General features: G+C 46.6%; 1 protein-coding gene across 1 annotated transcript in view; it reads right to left on the reverse strand.

Annotated features, from left to right (window-relative positions):
• PTCHD1 (patched domain containing 1) overlaps positions 1 to 19,288 on the reverse strand; it is a 58,027-nt gene extending 38,739 nt beyond the window's left edge. The window contains exons 1-2 of the mRNA XM_044235119.1: positions 19,241 to 19,288; positions 18,470 to 18,821 (exon numbers count right to left, since the gene is read on the reverse strand). Coding sequence (XP_044091054.1) covers positions 18,470 to 18,820 — 351 coding nt within the window. The 5' untranslated portion in view covers position 18,821; positions 19,241 to 19,288. The remainder of the gene's footprint in view (positions 1 to 18,469; positions 18,822 to 19,240) is intronic.
• Positions 19,289 to 24,835: the final 5,547 nt, after the last annotated feature.

Below are 24,835 nucleotides of genomic sequence, written 5' to 3' on the forward strand. Positions count from 1 at the left end.
AACGAAAAGTTGTTTTTAATAAGCTGAGGTGATGTTTAGGTGACACAATTAAACTAAGGTTTTATTTTCAGTTAAAAATAGATTTGTTTATGTAAGGCACAAGAAGAGAGCTAGATTGCAAGGATTATGGATTTATACATTTTAACTCCCAAGTTTTACAATTTTACTCAACATAAAACAAGTGGAAGAGGAAGGGCTACCTCCCTAATTTATCCTGGCTGTCTCTTTGCTGCCTCCTCCTCCTCCTCTGCTGGTTAGCGGCAGGACTGGATGGAAAACCTGTGAGGTTTACCCTGCACTTCCCGCCTCCTCAGCGGGAGCCAGCTGCTCTCAACCCTGCTCATTTGGACCACCTGTAGAACGCTACAAACTCAGCTGCCTGGGCCCAGCCTCACCCCTTGGAATCTGAATCTCTTGGCGAGGGCTCAGGCATCTGTATTGTAAAAAGCTTCCTGGGGGCCTATACACATAGCCGGCGTTGACAGTCTTTGAGTCACTCAACAAATCCTGTTGATTTCACCTCCCAAATCTCACAAATCCATCCTCTTGTGTTCCAGTGTTCCATTTCCTTTCCTCCTGATTTGGTTCTGGCCCTGATAATCTGGACGACAGACTCCGCTTCCTAACTCACTTTTTTTTTTTTCTTTTAGTCAGTCCTCCAAACTGCCACCAGATTTATTTTTCCAAAACACAAATTCAAACCTGTCATCCCTCTGCTTTAAATCCTCCAATGGCTCCCTTCCGAATGAATGACAGAGCCTGTTTATTTCTTAGAGGATGATGGAGAACAGCTGTTCCTTATCCCAGGCAGGCTCTCTCTTTGCTTAAAATGCTTTCTTCTTAACTTTTTATTTTAAAATAATTTAAGACTCACAAGAAGAAGACAGTATACATCAGAGTTCCCATGTATCCATCACCCAGCTTCCCCCAATGATAACTTCTTATATAATGAAAGCACATGTTCGAAACCATGAAACTGACTTTGCTACACTGCTATTAACTACGGGTCTTACTTGGATTTCTCCAGGCTTGAATGGGTGGGCTTGCACATTGAATGCGCTGACATTTTATCACATGAGCTAAATACAGCTTTAAAAGTATCTCTTTTTCTGTGTAGCAGTGGTTCTCAACTGTGGTTGCACAGAAGTTCCCAGGGACCTTTAAGAAAAGTACCCATGTCTGATTGGGGAGGGTATGTGCTATGGTGAGTGCTGTGAAGTGTGTAAACCTGGCGATTCACAGACTTGTACCCCTGGGGATAAAAATATATTATATGTTTATATAAAAAAAATACCCATGTCTGGCCCCACTCTAGACTATGCTTTAGTCCGGCATATATCAGATTTTCATGTGTACACAAATCAACTGGGGATCCTGTAAAAATGCAGACCCTGATCTAGTAGGTCTGGGTGGAACCTGGGATTCTGCCATTCTCACACCGTGCTGGGGATGTCGCTGCTTTTGCTGCCAATCTGGATGTGGAGGAGGCCACCCTGTTCCCAGACACATAGAATGAGAATCTATGGGAGTGAGACCGAGGCCTGGTATATGTGAATCCCTCCAGTGATTCTACCATGTAGTCAGGGCTGAGAACCACTTAGGTATGTGTTGGAATTTGAAGACTCTGTCACCCTTGGAGGTCACAGCTCCAACCTCTGTTTGAACCATTCTAGGTCATGTCAGTCTCCTCTGATGAGTCATCCAAATACCAAGCAACTTTTAGAGTTAAGAAATCCTTCTTTCAGGGGGCACCTGGGTGGCTCAGTGGGTTAAGCCTCTGCCTTCGGCTCAGGTCATGGTCTCAGGGTCCTGGGATCGAGCCTCACATCGGGCTCTCTGCTCGGCAGGGAGCCTGCTTTCCTCCTCTCTCTCTGCCTGCCTCTCTGCCTACTTGTGATCTCTGTCTGTCAAATAAATAAATAAAATCTTAAAAAAAAAAAAAAAAGAAATCCTTCTTTCAGGCACCTGGGTGGCTCGGTCGGTTAAGCATCTGCCTTCGGCTCAGGTTGTGATCTCAGGGTCCTGGGATGGAGTCTCACATTGGGCTCCCTACTCTGCAGGGAGTCTGCTTCTCCCTCTGCTCCTCCTCCCACTCATTCTCTCAATCTCTCTCTCTCTCTCTCTCAAATAAATAAATAAATAAAAATCTTAAAAAAAAAAAGAAAAGAAATCCTTCTTTCTACATAACCTGCGTTGTTTTTCTGAAATTTAGAGCTATCCAATGTGAATTTTCTTAACTTGCCTTGCACTTCAGTTTCTTCTCTATACTTTTTGCCCATCTTGAGACAAAAGGGAAAGTAAAACTCTTGGTTTTCAAACCCAAATTCTGCTCAAGAAATGGCTTCCAATTTACTACCTGCTACTACCTCATTGCCTTGTCAACTGGCTTCCAAGCACCTAGATATTAGACAAATACTCACTTTCCTTAGCACTTGACGAGATGCATTTTCCACTACCGACCTTATTTTCTGTCTTGCAGAGAAAACCCAAGCCATCACTTAGATATTACCTTCAACTTGCTGACACCACATCTGTTTCTGTCCTCTTGTCCTGTGGAAATCAAGACCATGACCCTCCCTCTAAGATCTGTTTCTTCCACTGGACTCTGGCTTTCCTTTCCTCTTCCTAGTCTTGTTAATCTCCTCTAATACGTCCTCTGTTTCTACTAGTTCCTTCCCATGAGCTTTGAAATACACTCATGTCTCCCTCATGTTAAAAAAGAAAAAAGGCCTCAGTGACCCCACATCACTTCTAGCTTCTGCCACATCTCCCCTTCTGTAAGGAGCTCTTTACATTTTCTGTCTCCAGCTACACTTCAGAGAGTGATTCATGCTTGCTAACTTCATTTCCTCACCTCCCACTCACTTCTCAAACCACTCCAGACTAGACTCTATCCCAGCACTCAACCAAAACTCAACAATGACTTCTAAGCATGTACATCCAACGGCTACTTTTCAGTCCTCCCTTTCTTAACTCCTAGCAGATATTTACAGTTAAGGCAATAATATGGGGTCAAAGTAATACTTTAAAAATATCTAAGATGATTAAGCATCTTGACCTTTTCAAAGGGAATCCTTTGAATTAAAGCGTGGGTGTGCTTTCTTCACTGCTGCATCATCTACCATATGCCTGGCAAACAAAGGTGCTCAGTAAATACATGTGGTTTAACCTGAACCCTACCTCTCTGCCATGAGGAATTTCACGACATGACTTTCTTCTCTCCTCCTACCTCTTAACCTTGGTTTCCAGTATCTGTCTGACTCCTCTACCTTTGCCTACTTTTCAGATCTGATATTACTCAAGATTCTGTCTCTGGCACTTTTGATTTTTTTTCACATTCAAATGCACTCTTCTTAGGCAATGAATTCCACGGCCATGGTTTGGTGTTTCACCTTTATGCTGTCCAATCACAGGTTCACGTCAATACCTCACCTCTCTTCTAGACTCCAGATTTGAATTTCCAGCTGCCTCCTAAAGATTTGCAAATCCATATTACGGCACTATTTCAACTGGTATATATCCAACAGCAGAATCTTTTCCTCCAGATTTTTCTCCCACCTGCTTCCTGTTATGGTTAACAGCATCCTCTTTCTACTTACCCAGGTGGGAAACCTCTAGGCCAATGTCACCTTTTCCCCTTTGTTTACTCACACATCCAATGAATATCAAGTCCTATTAATTGCACCTCCCTATTTTAGGGACAGTGTTTTCAGTGTGTTTTGAAGCATATTAGTTCCTTGGGATGTTAGTAATGGTCACCAAAAAAGTAAAAAGTACCCATGACCAAATAAACTTGAGAAATGCTGAGCTGGACAGAGTTAAATAGATTTCCTCTGAAAGCATTTGATATGCTAATTTGCATTAAGTATGGAGGATCTGATATGGAGATACCATAAACATTGTTTCCCAATGTTATTTTGTCACAGAATCCAGTTGTTGTTGTCATTGTTTTTGCAACATCAAAGGAAAATTTCCTGAAACAAATTTTGGAAAATGGTGGTCTAGTCTAGGTCCTTTTTTCTCCTGTAGCAATCCTATTCAAAACCTCTTGCTTACAGACTTGAAGCGAAAGTTCTCTGGGTGGAGGAGGGGATCTCCCTATCTCCAACATCTTGCTTTTCCAACCTAACCCCTATACTTCTATAAGAGTTGTCCTTATAAAAATTGAGTCATGACTCTCCCCAGATTATTAAACAACCTGCCACTTCCTTCTGTCCAAGTCATCTGTATACTTACTGATTTTTTGCCTGCTTGCCCTGTCACTTACTAACAGAGGAATGTTGAAGGCTCCAACTCTAACAGTAGGCTTCTTTATCCTTTCAATTCTATCATTTTCTTGCCTCATGTATTTTAATGCCCTGTTGTTAGATGCATACATGTTTAGGATTTAATATCTTGGAGAATTGATCCCTTTATCTTTAATGTAATGCCCTCTTTATTCCTAATAATTTTCCTTGTTCCAAAGTCAGCCACATCTGTAATTAATAGAGTTATTCCAGCTTTGTTTTGATAGTGTTAACATGGTATAGTTTCCTCTATCCACTTATTCTTAACCTGTCTCAGTCTTTATATTTAAAGTGGGTTTCTTATAGACAAGACAGAGTTGGGTCTTGTTTTTTCTTGGTTTCCTCTGAGTCACTCTGTCTTTTAATTGGCATATTTAACACCATTCACATTTAAAGTAACTACTGATACACTTGGGTTAATATCTACCATAGTTGTAGTTATTCTCTATTTGTTGCATTTGTTCTTTGTTTCTTTTTCTCCCCTTCTTTTTCTGCCTCATCTGGTTTTAATTGAGAATTTTAAATTATTCCACATTATCTCTTCCCTTGGGATATCAATTTTACTTCTTTTAAAAAAATTTAGTGGCTGCTGTAGTACTTACAATATATATTTATATCTAAGTTCATCTTCAAATAATACTGTAATGCTTTATGTGTAGTACAGTTGGGTTATAATAGAGTATTTCCAATTCCTCCCTCCTGTATGTGGTGACGTGACTGACATTCATTCCACTTAATCTATATGTTATAATCACATAATACATTGTTACTATTATTGCTTTAGACAGTTAGATTAAGAAAGTTAAGACAGTTAGATTAAGAAAAAGAAAACTTAAAAGACTTTATTTCACCTTTTATTCCTTCTCTAACACTCTTCTTTTGTAGATATGAGTTTTTAGATTTTATTTATTTATTTGACAGACAGAAATCATAAGTAGGCAGAGAGGCAGGCGGGATGGGGGGAGGGGGTAGCAGGCTCCCTGCTGAGCAGAGAGCCTGATGTGTGGCTCCATCCCAGGACCCTGAGATCATGACCTGAGCCAAAGGCAGAGGCTTTAACCCACTGAGCCACCCAGGCGCCCCTAGATATGAGTTTTTGACCCATAGAATTTTTCTTCTGCCTGAAGAACAGGCAGGACAGGTCTGCCTGCAGGACAGGTCTGCAGGCAGTGAATTCTTTCAGTTTTTGTTTGAGAAATTTTTTCTATCTCCTGCTCTTTGAAGAATAGTTTTGCTGAATATAGAATTTTAGGTTGGTGAGATTTTTTTTCTTTCAACTCTTTATAAACATTTCACTCCACTGTCTTCCTACTTGTGTGGTTTCTGATGAGATGTCTGCTATAATTTTTATCTTTGTTATGCTATATGCACAATGTTCCTTCCCTTGCCCCCCACACCAGGCTTCTTTCAAGATTTCCTCCTTGTTTTTGTTTTTTTCTAGTTTGAATATGATTTGCCTAAGTGTGGCTTTGTGGGTATTTATCCTTAGGGTTCTCTAAGCCACCTGGACCTGTAATTTTGTATCCATTAATTTTGGAGAGTTCTTTGCCATTATTACTTCAAATACTTTTTTGGCTGGGTTCTCTCTTCTCCTGTTGACGTTTTAATTGTTCATGTATTATAACTTTTGATATTATCCTACGATTCTTTTGTGTTCTCGGGCATTTTCACTCTTGTATCTCTGTCCTTCAGTTTGTGAAGTTTCTATTACCTTGTACTCAAGGTCACTGATTCCTTCCTTGGTCGTGTTGAGTCTACTGATGAGTCTATCAGAACCATTCTTTATTCCTGCTACAGTTGCAATTTCTAGCATTTCCTTTTGATTCATCCTGAGGGTTTCCATCTGTCTACTTACATCATCTATTTGTTCTTAATGTCTACTTTTTCCATTAAAGCCCATAACATATTAATCATAGTTATTTTAAATTTGCTATCTGATAATTCTAACATTTGTGTCATATCTGAGTATGGTACCAGTGTTTCCTTTGTCTCTTTAGACTATGTTTTTTTCTTTTAGCATCCTTGTTTTCTTTTCCAAAGCTGTTCATGTTTTATCAGTTAATACTAACAGAGGTAAACGGGCCTTTACAGTGAGGACTTACGTTACTCTAGGAGTCAGGATGTATTTAATGTTTATTGTGGCTATATGTACCAGAAGTTTCAAATTCCTCAATTGTCACAGTTTTTGTTTATACTGTTGACTTTAGACTTCCCTAAAGTACTCCCTCTTGAGAGAATATATGTCTTGCAGCTGAAATCTACTATTATTATACTGGAAACTTGTTGATATGGTGATAAGATTTAGGGAGCGGAAATGCTATATAATAATCTCCTGATGCATTGTCAGTCTTTAATGGGCCTGTGTTTTGGGCATGACTTTCATAAATATTTCTTCAGTGGTATAGTACCCACCCCCTAACATCATCCTCTGTTTCCTTCCCTGGATGTAGTGCTTCTAGTCTATTTCCTTGCAGTCTTGACACATATGGACTCTTACACCACCCCCCACCCCACGTAGGTGAGACAGAAAGGCTGAAGGAGGCTTCGGTGGGAAGGAACCTAGGACAAAATTTCAGAATTGTGCTCTAGCAAAATCCTCTTCTCTACAGAGCAGGCCTTTGTTATGGGGAAGACCAGGTGGATTTCACAGTGATTACTCGTCCACCTCTCCCTGCCAGATCTTCACCTTGGGAATCTGGTGGGGCTTCTGGAGATGAGGCCCAAGAAAATATGAGCCTCCCGATTCCTCCCCCTATAAAGACAGTGGCTGTAGCTCCCAGGAGTCTCTCACTTTCATGCTAGTTCATACTCAGGCTCCATCAATTTATCAAAATACCATTTAAGTGTTTATACTGGAGCCTTCTGCTTCATACATCCATACAGACGAATGGATGTGCCTGCTTCTACAGATTTGGGGAAGACAGTTTCCCTGTTCTCTGTTGTGTCCAAGAGAAGTCACTGATTTTCAGGTTGTCTGTTTTTCTTAGTGTAAAGATGGGAGTGACAACTTCCAAACTCTTAACACGTTGAAGCAAAAACTGAAGAGAGGTTAAGTGACTTTGATCAAGGACACATTAACGGTTCTAGCCTCAAACATGAAACTTGGGGGCTCTGAAGTTGTTATTCTCCTACACCCAAACCAGTACTTACTGAACTTCACTCCAGCTCTACTTTAACTCTCTTTAACAGCACGGACATCAGACAGTAGCTGAAACTGAACAGTAGCTGTCAGGGCCCTCCCGGCGGATACCTCGCCTCTGGCAACCACAGAGCTGGGTCCTTGCCTCAGAAACGCAACATGCAGCTCCTATTTGTACCCACTGTGCCTCTGGTTTGATGTAAAAGAAAGTTTCTGCAAAAGCAAATGGCAGGTGACCCTGTGTGGGAAGTCTCTGGAAAAAGGAAACTTGGGCAATCACACGGTGATGGTAGCAATAACATCTACGGCATATGCGTGGGTAGGGGGGCTTTTGTGTCCTCCCCCACCCCCTGCTCCATCTCAGACTCTCTTTTCTTTCTCTCATCCCCTTCCCCCCAGACTCCAGTCCCTGCAGACAGGCAGCAGAGCAGGCCTCTCTGTCCAATACACTTGCCTTAACTTGAAAACGTAAAAGGTTCCTACTTATGAAGTAGCCTTTACACAGCATTCAGAATTAACTGCTGAGCAAATACATCCTGCACCTGCTTATACCTGTGGGCTGGGTTCTATAGACAGGGAGACTGTATTTTTGGAATTAGACCTGGCAGCTAATTACTAAGCAACTTTATAGAAGTGGCTCTTGGAGTATGTTCCCTGAACCAACAGGAACAGCATCACCTTGGGAACCTGTTAGGAATGCAAATTATCAGGCCCTATCTCAGACCTAGAGAATCAGAAACTCGGGTGAGACCCAGAATCTGTGTTGGGACAGACCCTCCAGGGGATACCCTGCTCAAGCTGGAGAGCCCCTACCTTAGAATATGGAGGCAGTTGGGGTGCCTGGATGGCTCAGTGGGTTAAACCTCTGCCTTCAGCTCAGGTCATGATCCCAGGGTCCTGGGATCGAGCCCTGCAGAAGGCTCTCTGCTCAGCAGGGAGCCTGCTTCCCCCTCCCGCTCTGCCTGCTTCTCTGCCTACTTGTGATCTCTGTCTGTCAAATAAATAAATAAATATGGAGGCAGTTAAATGGCACTGAGCGGAGTGGCTGGGTGGCTCAGTCATCAAGCATCTGCTTTCAGCTCAAGTCATGATCCCAGCATCCTGAGATCAAGCCCCATATCAGGCTCCCTGCTTAGCTTGAAGCCTCCTTCTCCCTCTGCTGCTCCTCCTGCTTGTGTTTCCTTTCTTGCTATCTCTCTGTCATAAATAAATAAAATCTAATAAATAAACAAATAAATGGCACTGAGTAATAAGTCAGGATACACAAAGACACAAAGATTCCTTGGGTCCACGAAGCATGGGTCTCAAACCAGCAGCAGCAGCAGCAGCCCTGGGAGCTTGTCAGAAGTGTAGGATCTTAGGCCTGCTGTCTCAGACGGACACTACATCAGAATATGCATGTTAATAAAATTCCCAGGGAATTAGAAAGCATATTCAAATTTGAGAAGAAGTACTAATCCTCACTTACACTGAGGTTAGTTCCATTTGAAGAGTTCAGGCTGTAGAGAACCAGGTAGGCAAGGGAATTTTCTTTGGTGGATTTGATTTTGATCCTAAATAATTATAAGATTTCTTTTATAATCCCATAAAAGAAATTTTAGAAAGGGGAAGGTAAGGAAATGCACTGACCTAAATGATTAAAAACCCCAGTCAGCAAAATTTTACATTTCACAGTTTCAAAGGGCTTTACAATTATCACTTTGCCTGGTTCTCCTGATCTCTGGCAATTCTGATGACACCTTTCCCTTTGAAGTGCTTGCAGACCTACTTATGTGGGCAAGATTGCGCAGGGAAACACTGTAGTCATGTAAATTAAGTGAGAGAGGAGAGTTATCAACTGTCTGACCTAGAGAGCTGGAGAATCCCTGTCTGGCATGCTGTGAGGAGTGCTGAAAGGAGCACTGAAGTGGGAGCCCACAGCCTCCCAGAGCTTTTAATTCCAAAGACATTTCCCTGGGCAGGAAGTGAAGGCTTCCTTTGCATGCAAAGCCCTGTCAAGCATGAAGATGAGGTTCTGAACCCCAAGGAAGCACCGCAAGGGGGCAAAATGCAATCCACCCATCCCCACTGACAGCTCTGCCTGCCCAAGAAGTTAGGAGCTGCGTGTTCAGCAGTAGGATGAATCCGGTCTTCTGTTACGACTCAGATGGAGTCATTAAAAACCAACAAATTGCCAATCTGAGTATTAAGAATGGAGACCGCACACCCATTATGGCCTGCTGGATCAAAGGGAAAACAATGCTTACATGTGTTATTTACTCAATGGACGACGATGGCTCTGGAGGAGTTGGCACTTAGGAAGGAATAACAGACATTTTCAAGGCCAAGAGCCATAATGATAACATAGGCTCCAGAAGGCTGTGTGGTTACACAGTGCCGTCATAGACCTTATCTCAGTGTGCCCTTACCGCGAGTGGGTGCAGAGGACGCTATTGTGGATGAGGAACCTGCTTCTCAGGGAGTGTCAGCAGCTTGTTCAAAGTCTGAAAGTTAGGGAAATTGGGACTTGAGCTTGGCTCCCCTGACTCGAAATCCAGTGTTCTGTTCACAAGGACTAAGTCTGAGACTTGCTACTCAGCCTTCACTCTACCGACTAGCAGCATCGCCTGAGAGCTTGTTAGAAATCCAGAGTTGCGGGTCCCACTCCGGGGCTGAAGTGGAATCCGTGTTTTCCCAAGGTGTCCAGGTGACTGGCCTCTGAAAGAGTCCAAGGGCAATTCATCTTTTACTCCACATGACCACTGGCCTAGATGCCAAGCCAAAACAAGAACAAAGACAAGAGGCAATGATAGGAACCTCACAAAAGTAAGGTATTGAATGTCACAAAGATTTTTTTTTGAGTACTTATAATAATGATGCTATAGCAGAGATGCATTTTTTCCCCTTGAGACAATTAGGATTTGGCGCAGCTGTGGTATTTGGCAAAGTTGTGGTGCCCATGGAAAAATGGGCAAAAGAATTTCACTTTCAATGTTGAAAAATTAGCAGTTCTAGTGTGACCAGAATAAATCAACATGGAAGGGAGAGCACATTTTCCATCCTATAAAGCATGAACTGGCAATATTTTATTAACTACCTGCAGCATACTCTAGGTTCTAGGAGAAATTTGGGAATAGGAGACATTGTTCCTGCCCTTGACGAGCTTATGATCTTATTTAAGAGAGAGTATCACGTGACAATACAGCACATTATGTAATAACGATATAGTTAAGCGTTAAGGAATGTGGGTATGACTGAAAGCCAGATAGACTTGAGGGAGGGAAGGAGCCATGAATGTGGGAAGGCCTCGCAAAGGAAGCACGCCAGCTGGACCCAAAGGAAGGAGTGAATGCGATTCTAGGGAGGAGAGCACCTTGTGTCCACGGGTGGAGATGGAGCTCTGAGAAGAAACCTGTGGACTTTTCTTGTATTCATGAAAAGTGGCTGGATCTGGGCCACTCGCTCCTGGGGGTTTGGCATAGAAACCCCCAGTCCTGGTGGTGTCCAAGCCCTGTTGGGAATCATCTTTACCACCATCCAGGGGCAGAACTAAAAATGAAAATGGGTTTTTGGATTCGAGAATAACGAACCAGCTCTGCTGGATCATTCTTTCTTGTAGCTTCGTGGAGATGCGGTCATGGCCATTTTGTTGAGTGAAAGGATGAACATGGCCTAGGAATGGGAGCCCTGAGTTCCGAGACGTGTAACCCTAGATGGGCTAAGACCCTTGGGGCAGACAGCCGCTGTCAGGGCCCCACTTGCACGCTCTCAGCTCCCCCTTCCCTCTGCATGCCAAGTCCTCTTACTGTAAACACCTGCAGCTTTTTGCCTGAGGCTTTCATAAAGCAACAAGGAGAATTCTGATTCTAGGGCATATACAGCATCTGGAACTGTTGGCCTCATTTAGTGCCCCCAGATGCAGCTGGACCAACTGATGATGGCTAGAGAATTGGGGAATAAATATCTGGCATCTTCACCCACCAGTGGGGTAACTTGGACATGTGTTCTACAGTGTCTCTCATGCATCCCCAGACACACCGAGCCCCAGGTGCCTGCAGTGGACCCCTGGCTCCCCTCACTGGCTGCCTGCCACTCCCTTGTTTCATGTCCCCACTTTCTTACTGGGCTTTTTGGATATCACCTCCCAAGCTATCCGCTTGCATGGAAATCCTCCTCTCGACCATACTTGGAACCCACAAGTCAAACTTCAAGTGTAAGACCTAACAATGGGGAGCTTTCAAAATACCAGAAACAACATTCTCAGGAGGATTTCTTAGAGAGCAAGAAGATAAAAATAGCTTCCCTCATCCCTCATTGCATCCTTTTGTTCAAAATATGAATTCTGAAGTTGAAGGCATGACATATTATTCAGGGCTTCCCGTATGAAATGACAACTGGTGTTGATTTCCCTTTTTTTTTCATCTTCTAAAGGTTAGAGATTACTCACCTCCCCTGCTGGTCATTAAATCAGTCTGGCAGGAGTCCTCGGAAGTTCTGCGGCCTTCCGGGCCTATGGCAGCAGCACAGGCAGCACGGCAGACAGGCCTGCTTGCTGAGATGTGCTACCAAGCAGCTGACTTCAAAGGGCTGCTTTGAGCCTATCTCAAGTATCACTTGGGGCTCACACTGAGCCCCAAAGTCAGGTACCAGATGGCGCATCTCACAAAGTTAGAGTTGATCACGTTCCCTGGTCCCTTGTGCCTTCCTGGCTCCCGGGTAGGGAGGGGAGGGGATGCTGTGCCCTCTCAGGCAGAAAACAGACAGTTTCTTTTAGCTTCCTTCTCCTCTTAGTGGAAGGAGTCACCCCTTAAAGGCTCAGCTGTTCTTTCTGTGAGGTTTGTAAGTCTGGTGACTCCTGAAAGGTTCTGTTTTTGTGTGAATTTCTTAGGATCACGTTTCTCTCACTCTAATAGGCATCTATCAAGATACTGTGTGGCATCAAAAAGGTGGGCTTCCTCTCCTGCTACGGCTTTATTTGTACATTTCAGCGTGAAGGAATGGTTTACCCAAATTTGCACCCAGTGCTCATCTGCCTGGGGAGGTAAGAGATTGCTCCCCAAATCTAAAGGAGACAAGCCTGACGAGCATTCACGGCTACTACTCACGCCACGGAAATGTGTTTAGAAGGCAGACCGCCCTAGAAGGATACAGTGCTTGGATCACTGGGATGCACCTCCTGTGAGAGAAAAGGAGAGTGAAGAGTCATTTCAGTCTCTCCTTAATTTTTCCCCTAGTGCCCAAATAAAGGGCAGAGGGCATGTGGCTGGCCCAGGAGCTCCACACACGCTGCCCCTTCAGGCTCAGACTCCATCTTTTCTCAGAGTACCTGCCGCTCCCAGAGCTCACTGAGTGCTCCAATGGCCATGGCACCTGTCACCAGGAAAAGCGCCTTGAGATGCTAAGAGCAGATTCCAGTGTCAGCATTGGCAGAGGTGACCTTTAAGGCGGCCTCCAAACCCAGGGGCCTTTGGTCCACTGTTCCTTGGATACAAGCTCGCTCCTTTCTCATTTTGTGTTTGGAAAGCCAAGCACTTGGACCAGGCAATAAAGCACTGCTTCCTGCCTCCTCAGGAGGTCACCGCTCCAGGGGGTGGGGGCTTACACGCTGTCAGGAGGAGCCCCGCCTAGTGCACTAGGACGACTGCTACAGCTCGCCCATCTGGCCTGCCAGCCAGGGCCACTCAGACAGGTCTCAAGGCCAGTGTCAATGGAGCAGCTTTGCCTTTCGGGCGGCTCTTGGCTTTGGACCATAAAGAACAGAGGTGTGAGGGAGAGCAAGAAAATAGCATCTTGGGGAAGATAACACCGGAGAATCTGATCTCTGCCTGACCGTGCCTGAAAGCATCTCCTCAAGAAGTCCTAGTATTTGTCTCCAGCCGAAGTCCTGTAAGATGTGAACTTCTCTTTGGCAATTTTACATTTGACGTAATCCATGCAGCAGAAAAAGTTTAAACCCTAACAAAGCCAGAGAAACACGGAGGAACCCCTTCAAGCAGTGTTTGGGGCCGGATAATTCTCTGCTATGGGTGCAGCCTTGTGTGTGCGGGATGTTTAACAGCATCCCTGACTTCCACCCACCGGATGCCCACAGCAGCCCCCCCCCCCCGCCATCGTGACAGTGAAAAATGTGTCCTACCGTTGTTAAGTGTTCCCTAGGGAGCAAAACTACCCCTGGGTGAGAACCGCTGCCTTCCACGTGACTTAACAGTATTCACTTCTGGAAATTGCTCCAGTAAAGGGGTTTGGAAGATAGTACAGGAACTTCTCAATGTAAAGAACCACAGAGTAAATAGTTTAAGGCTTTGAGAGCCATATGCCATCTCTGCCTCATATTCTTTGTTTTTGTTTTGTTTTGTTACAATATTTTGAAAATATAAAAACGCCTTCTTGTGGAGCATAAGGAATAACATGGAGGGCCTAGGGAGAAGTGAGTTTGGGGAAATTGGAGGGGGAGAGGAACCATGAGACTGTGGACAGGGGTTGGGGGGTTGGGTGAGCCTGGTGGTGGGTATTAAGGAGGGCACGGACTGCATAGAGCACTGGGTGTGGTTCATAAACAATGAATTTTGGAACACTGAAAAAAATTAAATTAAATTAAAAAAAAAAAACCTCCTTCTGAACCCAAAAGTCAGCTGGAATTGGCCCATTCTTAGACTGTAGAGAGAGGAACAATGGTTCTTCCAGTAGTGACTACTAGTGCTGAGACAGTATTTGAAGACAACTGGAGTCTGGGTCCAGCTTCCAGGTCTTCATGACCCCAAGCGAGCAGTTCTGCTGCCCTTCTTGGAAAGCCTGAGTTAATTAATTCCAAGTTAAATGCTGTTAATCTCATTTTGCCACTTAGTTCTATTTAATGTATTTAAACATAAAAAGTCTTTTTTAATTGAAACTCAATATTTGAATTTAATAAGATTCCTCTGTAAGCGGGAGAATGTCTGCATAGTGAGGATGTGTCCATCCATTGGTTTGGAGTAAAATATCCCAGGAGGTTCCTTCGAAGAAGAAGAAGTTGTACAAAGGAAATGCCCCCACACAATTTGAAAACTGACATACGTTTTAATAGGACTACAGAGGTTATCGAGGAAAGAAGAAGGGTATTATGGAAAAAGAGAAGCCTAGAAACTGCAAAAATAAAAACAAGTCATTTTGAAAATACATTTCAAGGTAGTTTCTATGGAGTCTTCTTACCCATCACATAAATGTCTGAATGAACTAAGGCAGGTCCCTCTGACAAGTACTGAGGGTTTACAATGTGCCAGGGACTGTGTGAGGCACTGGAGTTGAATCTCCCCGGACAGTGAACTGTGCTCAGATAGGGAATAGCTTCATCCAATCATCCAGAGATTCTGCCAGTAAAACATTTATCTTTCTATCTTTGTGTATTGTTACTTCCAAGTATCTTGTGCTTTACTTTGGGCATCTAGAGTTTCTCTATGGGGATTTTCACTGACACCAGACAGAATCAGTCAAGAAAATGTCCTCACCATCCAGTTACCACTGCTAAGATGACACTGGGAGATAGGAATGAGACTTTGGTCAAGTATACTTCATTTGGATTTAAAAAATGTACATTTTAATCATTCAAGTAGTTTATCGTATGGGGGGCAGTAAATTGTAGTGAAGAGTACTGGACCGGGAATCAAAACCCCGCCCTGTCCTGTTTCTGTCCTTGTCTTCTTTCTGTGGACAATTCAGTGAATTTTGTAAGGAACAGATTTCTCCTCTGTAAAATGGGATCACAGCACTTTTACCCTGAGGTTTTTGTTCTATTTAAATGTACTGTGTGTTTCTAATGTGCAGAGTGATATAAAGGTGATATTATTATTGTAAGGACTGGGCTAAACTGGTCCTTCATTCTACCAGATGACTCTGGGATAAATCAAGTAGTGTCTTGCTCACAGCCTAGATCAATTACCAACAAGACCTTCTTACACTTCATTTTCGGTGATCAAGAACAAACAGATTTATAAAAGCTCATGAGGCACTACTCTGAAATTTGCTCTGAGATGAACATCCTGGATTTTCTGTTAAAATATAATAGTGAGCTAAATTTAATCTTCTGGTGAAATGAAGACTTTTAGAGATGTCCAGAAATTAGTGGTTGATCCTTTACTAGCAATATCAGGTCCCACCCCCCCTTAACCTCACATCACCTCTTTGCCTTATAGACCTCAGAGGAAACCATTGCTAGGGACAGTCACCCCTCTCATAGTTTGGGGTGGAAATCTATGCTGCACAGTCTGAGCATGGCAACCATGTTACCTGCACAATTTGAGAAATCTTCTCCAAATAAGATCAGTTTAGCTTTTTTTTCTTGCTGATACTCTCAGTTGTATTTCAGAAAAATCAACCCGGACTTGTACTTTTTGTCATCATCCTTTCCCATTCTATTTTTCTCAGAAAGTAGCTGGACTAATATCCCAATGATCTCCTTCATAGAATGGGTCCAACCACAGAGAACCATGAGGAGTAAAGGACACAGCCCTGCAAGGTACTTCCTCTGGTTTCATAATGGGGCCTGAGAAAGCCTTCATAAAACCCTGCTTATGTTTTGTTCACTTCGTTTCAAATGCGATGCCATCGAATAGGCAGGAGCTGGATGGTGCTGTATGCAATGTTAGCTGTCAGGGCTACCCTTCATGCTGGCAGCGAAGTATCAGAATAACACTAGAAAGGTCCGAAACAGTGACTCTTTGACTCTTAACACCTTTTGTAAAGGACACATCTTCATCTCATGGAAGGAAAGACAGATGACAATAAGTGATCGTTCCCCCACTTCATATTACCATGACTATTGGAGGTCCATTTTTCTGTCCCCCACCTCCAAACTGTCCAGATATAGGAGTTAGATGTAGGAAGAAAAAAATGGATATATAAAATTGAGGCAATTCCCTCAGTTTTCTAGGTTTCAGTTTTTATAAACTGTATGAATTCATTTGACCAGAGAGCCATCAGCTTCATCAGCTTGAAATGGCTTCTGACCACTATTTGACTTGGTTCTGATTTTCCCCAGACACCTAGCACATGAAAAACCATCTCGAATCCGAAAACAATTTACTGACAAGACTGCTGTCCTTTAAAGTTGCCCTTTAGCCATGGAGGCAAAGACAGCCTCCCTCTTTCTCTCCAGTACCAACTTTCTCTGATAATACGGTTTTGTGTCCTGAAAAGATCAAAATCAAATAGGAGAGAAACAATCCTGTTGAAAAGAGGTCTGATGTGCCTGTTGATGTCTCATTAACCTTGAGAGTGAATGTAACCGGTGACTGCCTGTCACAGTGGCATGACGGTTTGTTGGGGGGGGGAAAGCCAGTGGAAACATCACCTTGGGGGGAAAAATACAAAGAGAAACATCATTTAGTAGATCATCTATCAAAATATAGGGCACCTTTCCAGCTGTCAGGACTGGCTAAATTATAGTTTCCTTAAGCCAGCGATGAAACTACTACGTGTTTTCTTGGGAAAGCATTTGGGGCAGTATTTTTCTGTGTGTCAGAATATGTTCACTGAAGTATTGGGACCCAGAAAAACACAAAACAACCTCACTTTGATATTGGAAGCATAATCATGAGAAAATCAAATATTTCCAGACCACTGTTACTAAGGTTCTGTGATGATGTGTGTGCCATTTAAAATATCACAAGCCATCCAACATGGGAAGGTCCTAATTCTACTGGGTCCCTGGTCGGATTCCCCTCATTACTAATTGCCGATAGGTAAAACATCAACAGAGAGAGGGAGGGAAATAACATAGGAAAATTAGTGGGTCTCCAGGGATATAGAGGGTTACCTGTAGAGGGAAAGAAGAGAGAGTTCCCTAGGTTCACTGGCTGACTCCCAGTGGCATAAGAGGACTAGAAATCTAACTGGCTTCTTCTAATCCCTGATCTGGACCAGAGACCCTCACAAAACCAGCCCTTTTTGCGCCTCTGCCCCAGGGCTCCAGCGGGGACTGGTTGTCATCACCCTCCGCACAGGGGCACCTTAAGTAAACAAGCCCCACAATTCCCACCGGGGACTTGGATGGAACATTCTCACCTATTTTTGCTTTTCTTTCTGAAGGTCTCCACTTTTCCATCTCTAGTCCTCACTCCTCTGCTTTTCTTAGGAACTTCCTGAAAGTTATCACCATTAACCTCACTTTTCACATCAAATTTCCACCTCGGGTTGACGGCACAACCTGTTTCCACAAGTGTCACCTTCTAACCAGCTGCTAGATTTCCTGTGCTCTTCTCAGGGCCACACAACCTGGCTTCTGTCCTCACCCTTTTGGCTCTGCCCCTCACCCTCACACCCAAATGCACCCAAACAAAAGTGGATTAATCGAATCCCTGTTTTCCCAAAGAAGTTTTTGCATTTCGGAAGAGGGGAGCTACAGTGCAAGACAAAATAACTGCGAATGACAGACATCATTTCCTACCCAGGAAGACAGAGATGGCCACCTCGCTCTGGAGAGAGGGCAGCAGGGCAGCCCCGCGTCCTCGCCAGGGACCACACTTGTTCCTGGGTGGGTAGGAGGCATTTTCCTCACCATCCCGCCTCTCATTCCTTTGCCCCCTCCCGGCCCCTCAGGGCAGCCTTTCTGAAATCACTCCAAAGGTCAGAGGAAGAGAGTAAAGAATGGGGACAGGGGAGAAGGGTCTCTGAATACCGCCCCCCCAAGCGTAATATTTTGTTTTCAAGTACCAGGACTTTCTAGAATGTCTTCTCTTGTTCTGCTCCTTCTTGGCCCAGTTACCCCCAAGCCTCCCTACCCCCAAGACCACTGCGACCAAAACAAGCGCACCGACCACAGTACCGTGGCTGCTGCCGCCCCAACTGTTGCAGCAGCTGCCGGGGTGGCGGCGACAGCGGCCAGGGCAGGGCAGGGCCCGGACCCGGACGCTTCCCGCCAGGAGGCTAGGAGGCTCCGGGCGGCCTCCGAGGGGCGCGCGGTGCAGGGGAGCCCCTGCGGCAGCCGCCTAGGATGGGAGAGGCGGCGCTCTCAGACCGGACCCCCGCGCAGAGCTAGCCCAGCCGCGGCAGCGGCGCCGGCGGAGGCTGCCCGCGCCCGCCCCCCTCTCACCTTTAAGATCAGGTCGGTGTGATGCTGGTCCAGCATGTTGGCTTTCTGGAAGGAGGTGACGATGACCCGGCCGTAGCGCCCGGGGGTCTGCAGGTCCGAGTAGAGTCGGTGCTTGGAGCGGTTGACCGGGAAGAGGCTGTTGACGAGGTTGCGCTCGATCTTGGCGAGGCTGTGCTGGGGCGCCAGCAGGTGCTCCACGCTCTCCTCGACCTGGTAGCGGCTGAAGCTGGCGCCGAGCAGGATGGAGATGAGCACGGGCGCCGAGGCGAAGAAAACCGGGTGACTGGCAATGAAGTGGCCGAGCCGGGAGAAACACGTCCTCAAGCCCCTGTGCAGAACCTGCCGCAGCATCCTAGAGCAGAGCGGGCGCGGGAGGAGGGCGAGGCGCACGCTCGGCGCGGGCTCGGGCGGCGGCGGCGGCGGCGGCGGCGGTGGTGGCGCCCGCGGCGGCGACGGCGGCGGCGGCGGCGGCGGCGGAGGCGAGACCCGGAGCTCTCCCGGAGCCGCGGCACCACCATCGGGGAGTCCCGCGCCGCGCCTCGGGAGGGTCCCCTCGGGCCGGAGACACGCCCTCCTGCCCGCGGCCGCGCCGGCCCAGAGAGCCCCCCAGCCTGGCGGCCTCCGCGCCGCCCCCACCCCGCCCTACCCCGTGCGCCCTCCCCACCCCCCGCCGCCTCCCAGCCCGAGGGGCTCCGCGCGGCGGGGCCGCGTCCCGGCTCAGCGCGGGAGGGGCCCGGAGCAGCCCCCGCGGCGCGTCATGACCCCACTCACCCGACCCCCAAGGCCAACGACGGGGTGGCGCGGGGAGCGGCGGCGGCGCTATCTCGGGGAGACTCTGCGCGCCAGCCTAGGAACACGAGGACGGAGAATTCCAGGCTACACCCAGTCCCCTCCCCTGCCCGCGCTCCCCTCCCCCGGCCCGGCCCGCCTCGCACGCCCTCCCCTCCCCTGTCCTCCTCCGGGGAGACCCAGAGATGAATAAAGAAATGGCCCCGATTTTCCAAACAAAAAGTAAAGAGTTCTCCCGGGGGGCGTCGGGTGGACCCGCTCAGAGCCAAGTACCCCCAGAGGCGGAAAGGAGGAGGCTGAAGACTGCGTGCGCCCGGGCTCTCGCCAGGCTCAGGTGGTGGCGCGCACTGGCTGGTGCGGAGAGGGGGTGGGGAGCGAAGACGCTCGAACGTGGAAATCACGCCTCCTCTCAAGTAAGAGCCATTTAAATTATCCCCAACACTGCAGCTGCCGCGGGACCACGGGGTCCGAATGTGCGTCTGGGGCACGTCCACCCAAAAGGCGTCTGGGGAGACTCTTTCTTCTCGCCCTTATTTAGGGTCGCTCCAGAGTGTATTGGGGCTGGGCAGTTCTCCTGTGCGCCCCTCAACCTGCGCGCCCACCCCGTCCCCCAATAACAAAAGTGCGGGTCCTGATGGTCAGTCGGTGGAGCTCCCGGACTCCCAGCTCTCCGCCCTGCCTCCTCCTCCTCCCTCTGTCGTCACAGGCGGGTCTGGGGGACCTGGTGGCGGCGGGGCTGGAGCAGGCGCCCCTGAGGGCGGGCGTAGAGTGTTTGTGTACCGGGAATCCGTAGCGTTACTCCCCTTCTCTCCAACACCCCGTCCTCTCATTCTCAAAGACGCAAGCGTAGGAGTGGGGGACACCTTATCTCAGACCTGGAGAGATACTGGTCTCCGAGCATGCGGAGCCGCAGGGGGCGCGGGGGAGCCCGGGGGGCGCCGACGTCTCGGCAAAGTTGGGCGTGTGCGTGTGCGCGCCAGCCTTGAGCTACCAGGCAGCCACTATGGTTCCCCTCGCACTCCCCCTCCAGAGAATTTCCCGGGAAGGCGGGCGCCGGCTTCGGGCCGGGGATAGACCTGCGGCGGCGGCGGGAACGGCCACGCACAGGTACAATTTAGCGCGTTTCGTTGTGCGCTCTAAGCCCCGGGGTGCATCCATTGCAACTCAAACCGAGCCGGATCTCGGAGTCTGGGCCACTGAGGCGCTCTGTCCGGCTAAGGGGGGTGGGGACCGGTGCGCGGTGAAGGGGTCCCAAGGTTTTGCGCTCGTAATGCTCGGTTTTTCCGTTCCACGCCTCCTGTCGCTCCCGCTTGGCTTCCCAGTGCCAAGGGTCAAAAAAGAGGCGGTGGCGACTGGAGGCGCGGTCCCTTGAGTGTAGTCCGCACTACGGAGCGTGGACAAGCATACTGAAGAAGAAGGAAGACGGAATAGGGAGAGGAGGAGGAGGACTGGAAGGAGGGGGAGAGAAGAGGAGAGGGAGAGAGAAATGGGTGGGAGAATGCGATTCAGGGAGGTATTCCCCTAACGTTCCCATTCCAGACTCCCCAATGCCAAACGGCCCTTCACTTCTCAAACTGAACTTGGGAACTTGCCTGTTAGAAACAGGAAGTCTTGGGCTGGGAAAGCCGCCGTTTTTGGTTTCTCTCCTCCCTTCCCCCACACCAGACCCTCCTTCCTACATTCCCTCATCAGCACCTGCAACTGCTGCGCTGCCCACCCCGGGGGCGCACCCGCTCTGCTCTGTCTGCTCCCTAGTTCCTTCTACCCATCTGTACTCTAGTCCACTTTCTCTCCTCACCCTTGTTTTCCCCACACCGATCTCCGTTTCCAGAGGCTCCCCCGGGCGCCTAGGTTCAAACAGCAGCTTCCAGTCAACACCTCCCCCACCCCCGCCCCAGCACCGTCGTCCCGGGGAGGGACACGTTGGGAGGGGCTAGAAATCCCCCTGCAACACTACCCTTGTGCCCTTCCCCCAGCACCGTAATTTCTGCTTGAGGAGATGCCGCTGCTCTGCAGCGCTTTGCTGATTCACGATGATCGCGGAGGGAAAAGCCTCTTTGACTTGTGCCCCTGCAGCTGGCGAGGCAAGAGCAAGTGGCTGCGAGGGCACACGCTTCGGGAAACCACCCACCACTGCGCAGCCGAGGTGCTAAATGGCAGGGTGGATGCCCTGCGTGGCTCTCAGCCGGGGCAGAAGGAAAGACGGAAAGGGCGGGGGGGGGGTAGGGTGGGGTGCGGCAGCAGTGGGAAATACTGCGAGCCCAGTTCTTTGCCGCTGAGCGGGCGGCAGCTGGTGGGTAGGCACCTCTCTGGAGGCCTGAAGTCGGTCTTGGCGCGGGGAGCGAACAGGGATGTTTCATATGCCCTGATGCCAGCGCAGCGACGAAAGTAAGAGAAGGGAAACCAACCGACAGGTCTCCTTGGGAGCCTTTAACATTTTGGCGAAGCTCTTTTTGTTCTGAAGTCTTTGTCCCTCCAAATGGTTCCCTCCTAAGCTTGGTTCACTCTGGTCCCTAGAATTTTCGGCCTTTTAATGTGAGCGCTCACACAGGCTGAAGAGTAGGCATCCCCTTTCTCAGAGCCTGGGCTGAATCTTAGAGCGGGGGAAGCCCAGCGTTGCTCAGCTGGCCGGGGAGGGCGAAGCGGGGGCGGGTATGTTGTTCTCCCGCACCGAGAGGCCTTTCCTTTGAGACCAAGGCGTTTGCCTCTAGTCCTTCTTACTCTGTTCCTAATCCTCTTGATGTATATGTGGGGCAACTTTCACCCCGCCTGCTTTAATTCACAGACACCTAACGGCCTCAGAAGGGATCTCGCTGCCACTTTTTATTGCGGGAAATTCAGTTAGTATTACCTAACTTGAGCTGAAGCCAGGGGTTGGGGGCGTTGCCTCCTCCCGATTTGATTTTTCTTCTCTTGATTCAGAAGTTGGGGGTGGGGGGAGCGTGGCCACCACCAAAGACCTAGGTTTGCATTTGGGACAATGACCTTGGGACTAGAGCTTCCGTTAGTACATTCGTTAATTAATTCCTTTTTCTGATTTAAAATTAATACATTTTAATTGTAGAAAATTTAGAAAATAAGAACTAGAAACAGAAGGAATCAAAACGACTCCGTAGCCCCGTTACTCGCACTGCCTCCCAAAGGTAGCCTCCGTGATCATTGATGGTACACAGCGACAGTCTAATGCAGAGGTTCAGGCTGTTGGTTGCATAGCCACTAAGTGGAATCCAGGCTCCACTACTTACTGTGATAGGTTGGGTAAGTAGTAACTTCTCCTTATGCCACACTTCCCTGTTCTGGAAAATGGGAATAATTCATGGTACCTATCTCATAGAGTTGCTGTGGGGAGTAAATTGGTTAAAAGATGTAAGGCACTTAAAACAGTGTCTGGAATATCACAAGTACCTAGTTAATGACATCTGTCATCATTCTAGTCTTTCTTGAATATGTGTGTGTGAAAAAGAAAATCATTTCCTGCCATCCTGAAGCTGGCCTGGTATTATCACTTGGGACTTGGTGTGGCTAGGAGAGCTGCCCTGGTACTCACAACTAAGCTTCCGTGTTCTCCTTTTGAATAAAAACTATTCTCCTGAATACTGTTGTCAGATAAGGTCATTCGGTGACTGTCATGGATCCAGACAAAATTCGGACCACTCCATAATCATGTCTGGACACAGATAAAGCATGAGCATTGTCCAAATCTCAAAAATGACCAAACAAGCCCCTATCTTGGCTAATAGGAGTGATTATTGTCTTAAATTTTTTTTTTAAATTTCAGCTTTAGCTTTGGTCTAGTCTTCTCTCTTAGATACAGATTTGCTTAAACACCCAGTCACAAAACTACCCCTGCTTCCTGACAGCATCCAACCCACAGCAGGCCCCACTGCCTTAAACTTTCCCCCAAATTACTTAACACAAACCCAACCCCTTCTTATTGAGATGCACTTCAGTTCCCCATGGTGCATGTTCTCCTTGGCTACAAGGAAAAATAAACTCCGCTCATTCAACTACTGGTGTGTTCCTGGTGGTCTTTGGCAGGAGGGCTTAGGCAATGTATATTAAGTATTTATACACTTTTCCTGAAACTGAAAGTCATAGTAAACGTTCTGTTTTATAAGCATTTTTTCCTCTTAAATAGATCATAAGCTTTTTCTCATATTGATTAATATTGCTATAAAACATTTTAATAACTGCATAGAATTCCACCAAATGGCTAAAACTGGATTTATTTAACTTATATTCTATTTTGGGGCATTTAAAGAACTTTTTACTGTTGGGGGGTGCTGGGTAGTTCGGTTAGTGAAGCATCTGACTCTTGATTTTGGCTCAGGTCATGATCTCAGGGTTGTGAGTTCTAGCCCTGCATCTGGCTTGTGTGCTGGACGAGGAACCTGCCTAAGATTCTCTCTCTCCCTCTGCCCCTCTAAAAACAAATTTTTGCTGTTATAAATAAGACTGAGATGAACATCCTTTACATAAATCTCTGACTACATCTCTATTTTCTTAAGGTCAAATAGCCACCACTACTTTTTAAGTAGACTGCTCCTTACAGATGACTTTATAATTATTGTTAAATTGGAAGGGACAAGGGCATTACTTCACCAGGATTAAATTTGTTGATAAAATTAATGAAATATTCTCACTTGGGAGGGGATTCTTATCATCTGTTACATTTGAAGTAAGTCTCTTGGCTCAGTCCTGTTTGGAGATGCCAGAGGGATTAATCATGGTGAGGAGGGAGTGTGGACTCAAAAAAAAAATCGTATTTGGTTTGATAAGGTTAGAAACGTGGGTCTACTCTTGTGTAACAAGTGTGTCACCCATCACTTTCAATAATCATACTACCATTTTCTGCCAGAGAAACAACACAATACCTTCATGCATATATGTTAAATCTAAACAGTTTGATGTCAACCATGACATCACTATACGTAGCAGGATCATGCAAAGGATATTTGGACAGCTGTAATTTAGGGTGGCACTTAGGATAGTGTGCTCATCACTTCTTTATGCTATTCCAATCTCAGTAACACTCATATTTTTTAAGTGTTGGGTGTTGTGCCATCCTAAAGGAAAGTGTGCTAATTGAATACCTGTGTTTTTCAGGGTATTCCGCCAACTCAGTCAGTATCATCATGAGTCTTTTAAAAAAGCGATTTATCATCACATAGTGAAAAAAAATGTCACGCAGAATCATTTTCCTGAATAAACATAGGACTCAGGACTCAGAGAGGGCTATTTCATGCACTCAGTCAGGGAGAAACATTTTTATTTTTGTTTTGTTTTGTTTTTTTGTAGATGGGATTTTAAAGATTCCTTCCTCCCTCCCTCCCTTCCTTTCTTCCTTCCTTCTTACATTCATTCATTTGTTTATTTAAATTTTAGGTAGTTAAAATACAGTGTAATATTGATTTCAGGAGTAGGATTCAGTGATTCATCACTTACATACAACACCCAGCACTCATGATAACAAGTACCCTCCTTAATGCCCATCACCCATTTAGTCCAATCCCCACCCATCTATCCTTAAGAGTTTCTTAGGACTTGTTTTCCTCTCAGAAAGAGATGTTTTGGACC

Source organism: Neovison vison, chromosome X (genome assembly GCF_020171115.1).
Source record: "Neovison vison isolate M4711 chromosome X, ASM_NN_V1, whole genome shotgun sequence".
NCBI classification, from domain to species: Eukaryota; Metazoa; Chordata; class Mammalia; order Carnivora; family Mustelidae; genus Neogale; species Neogale vison.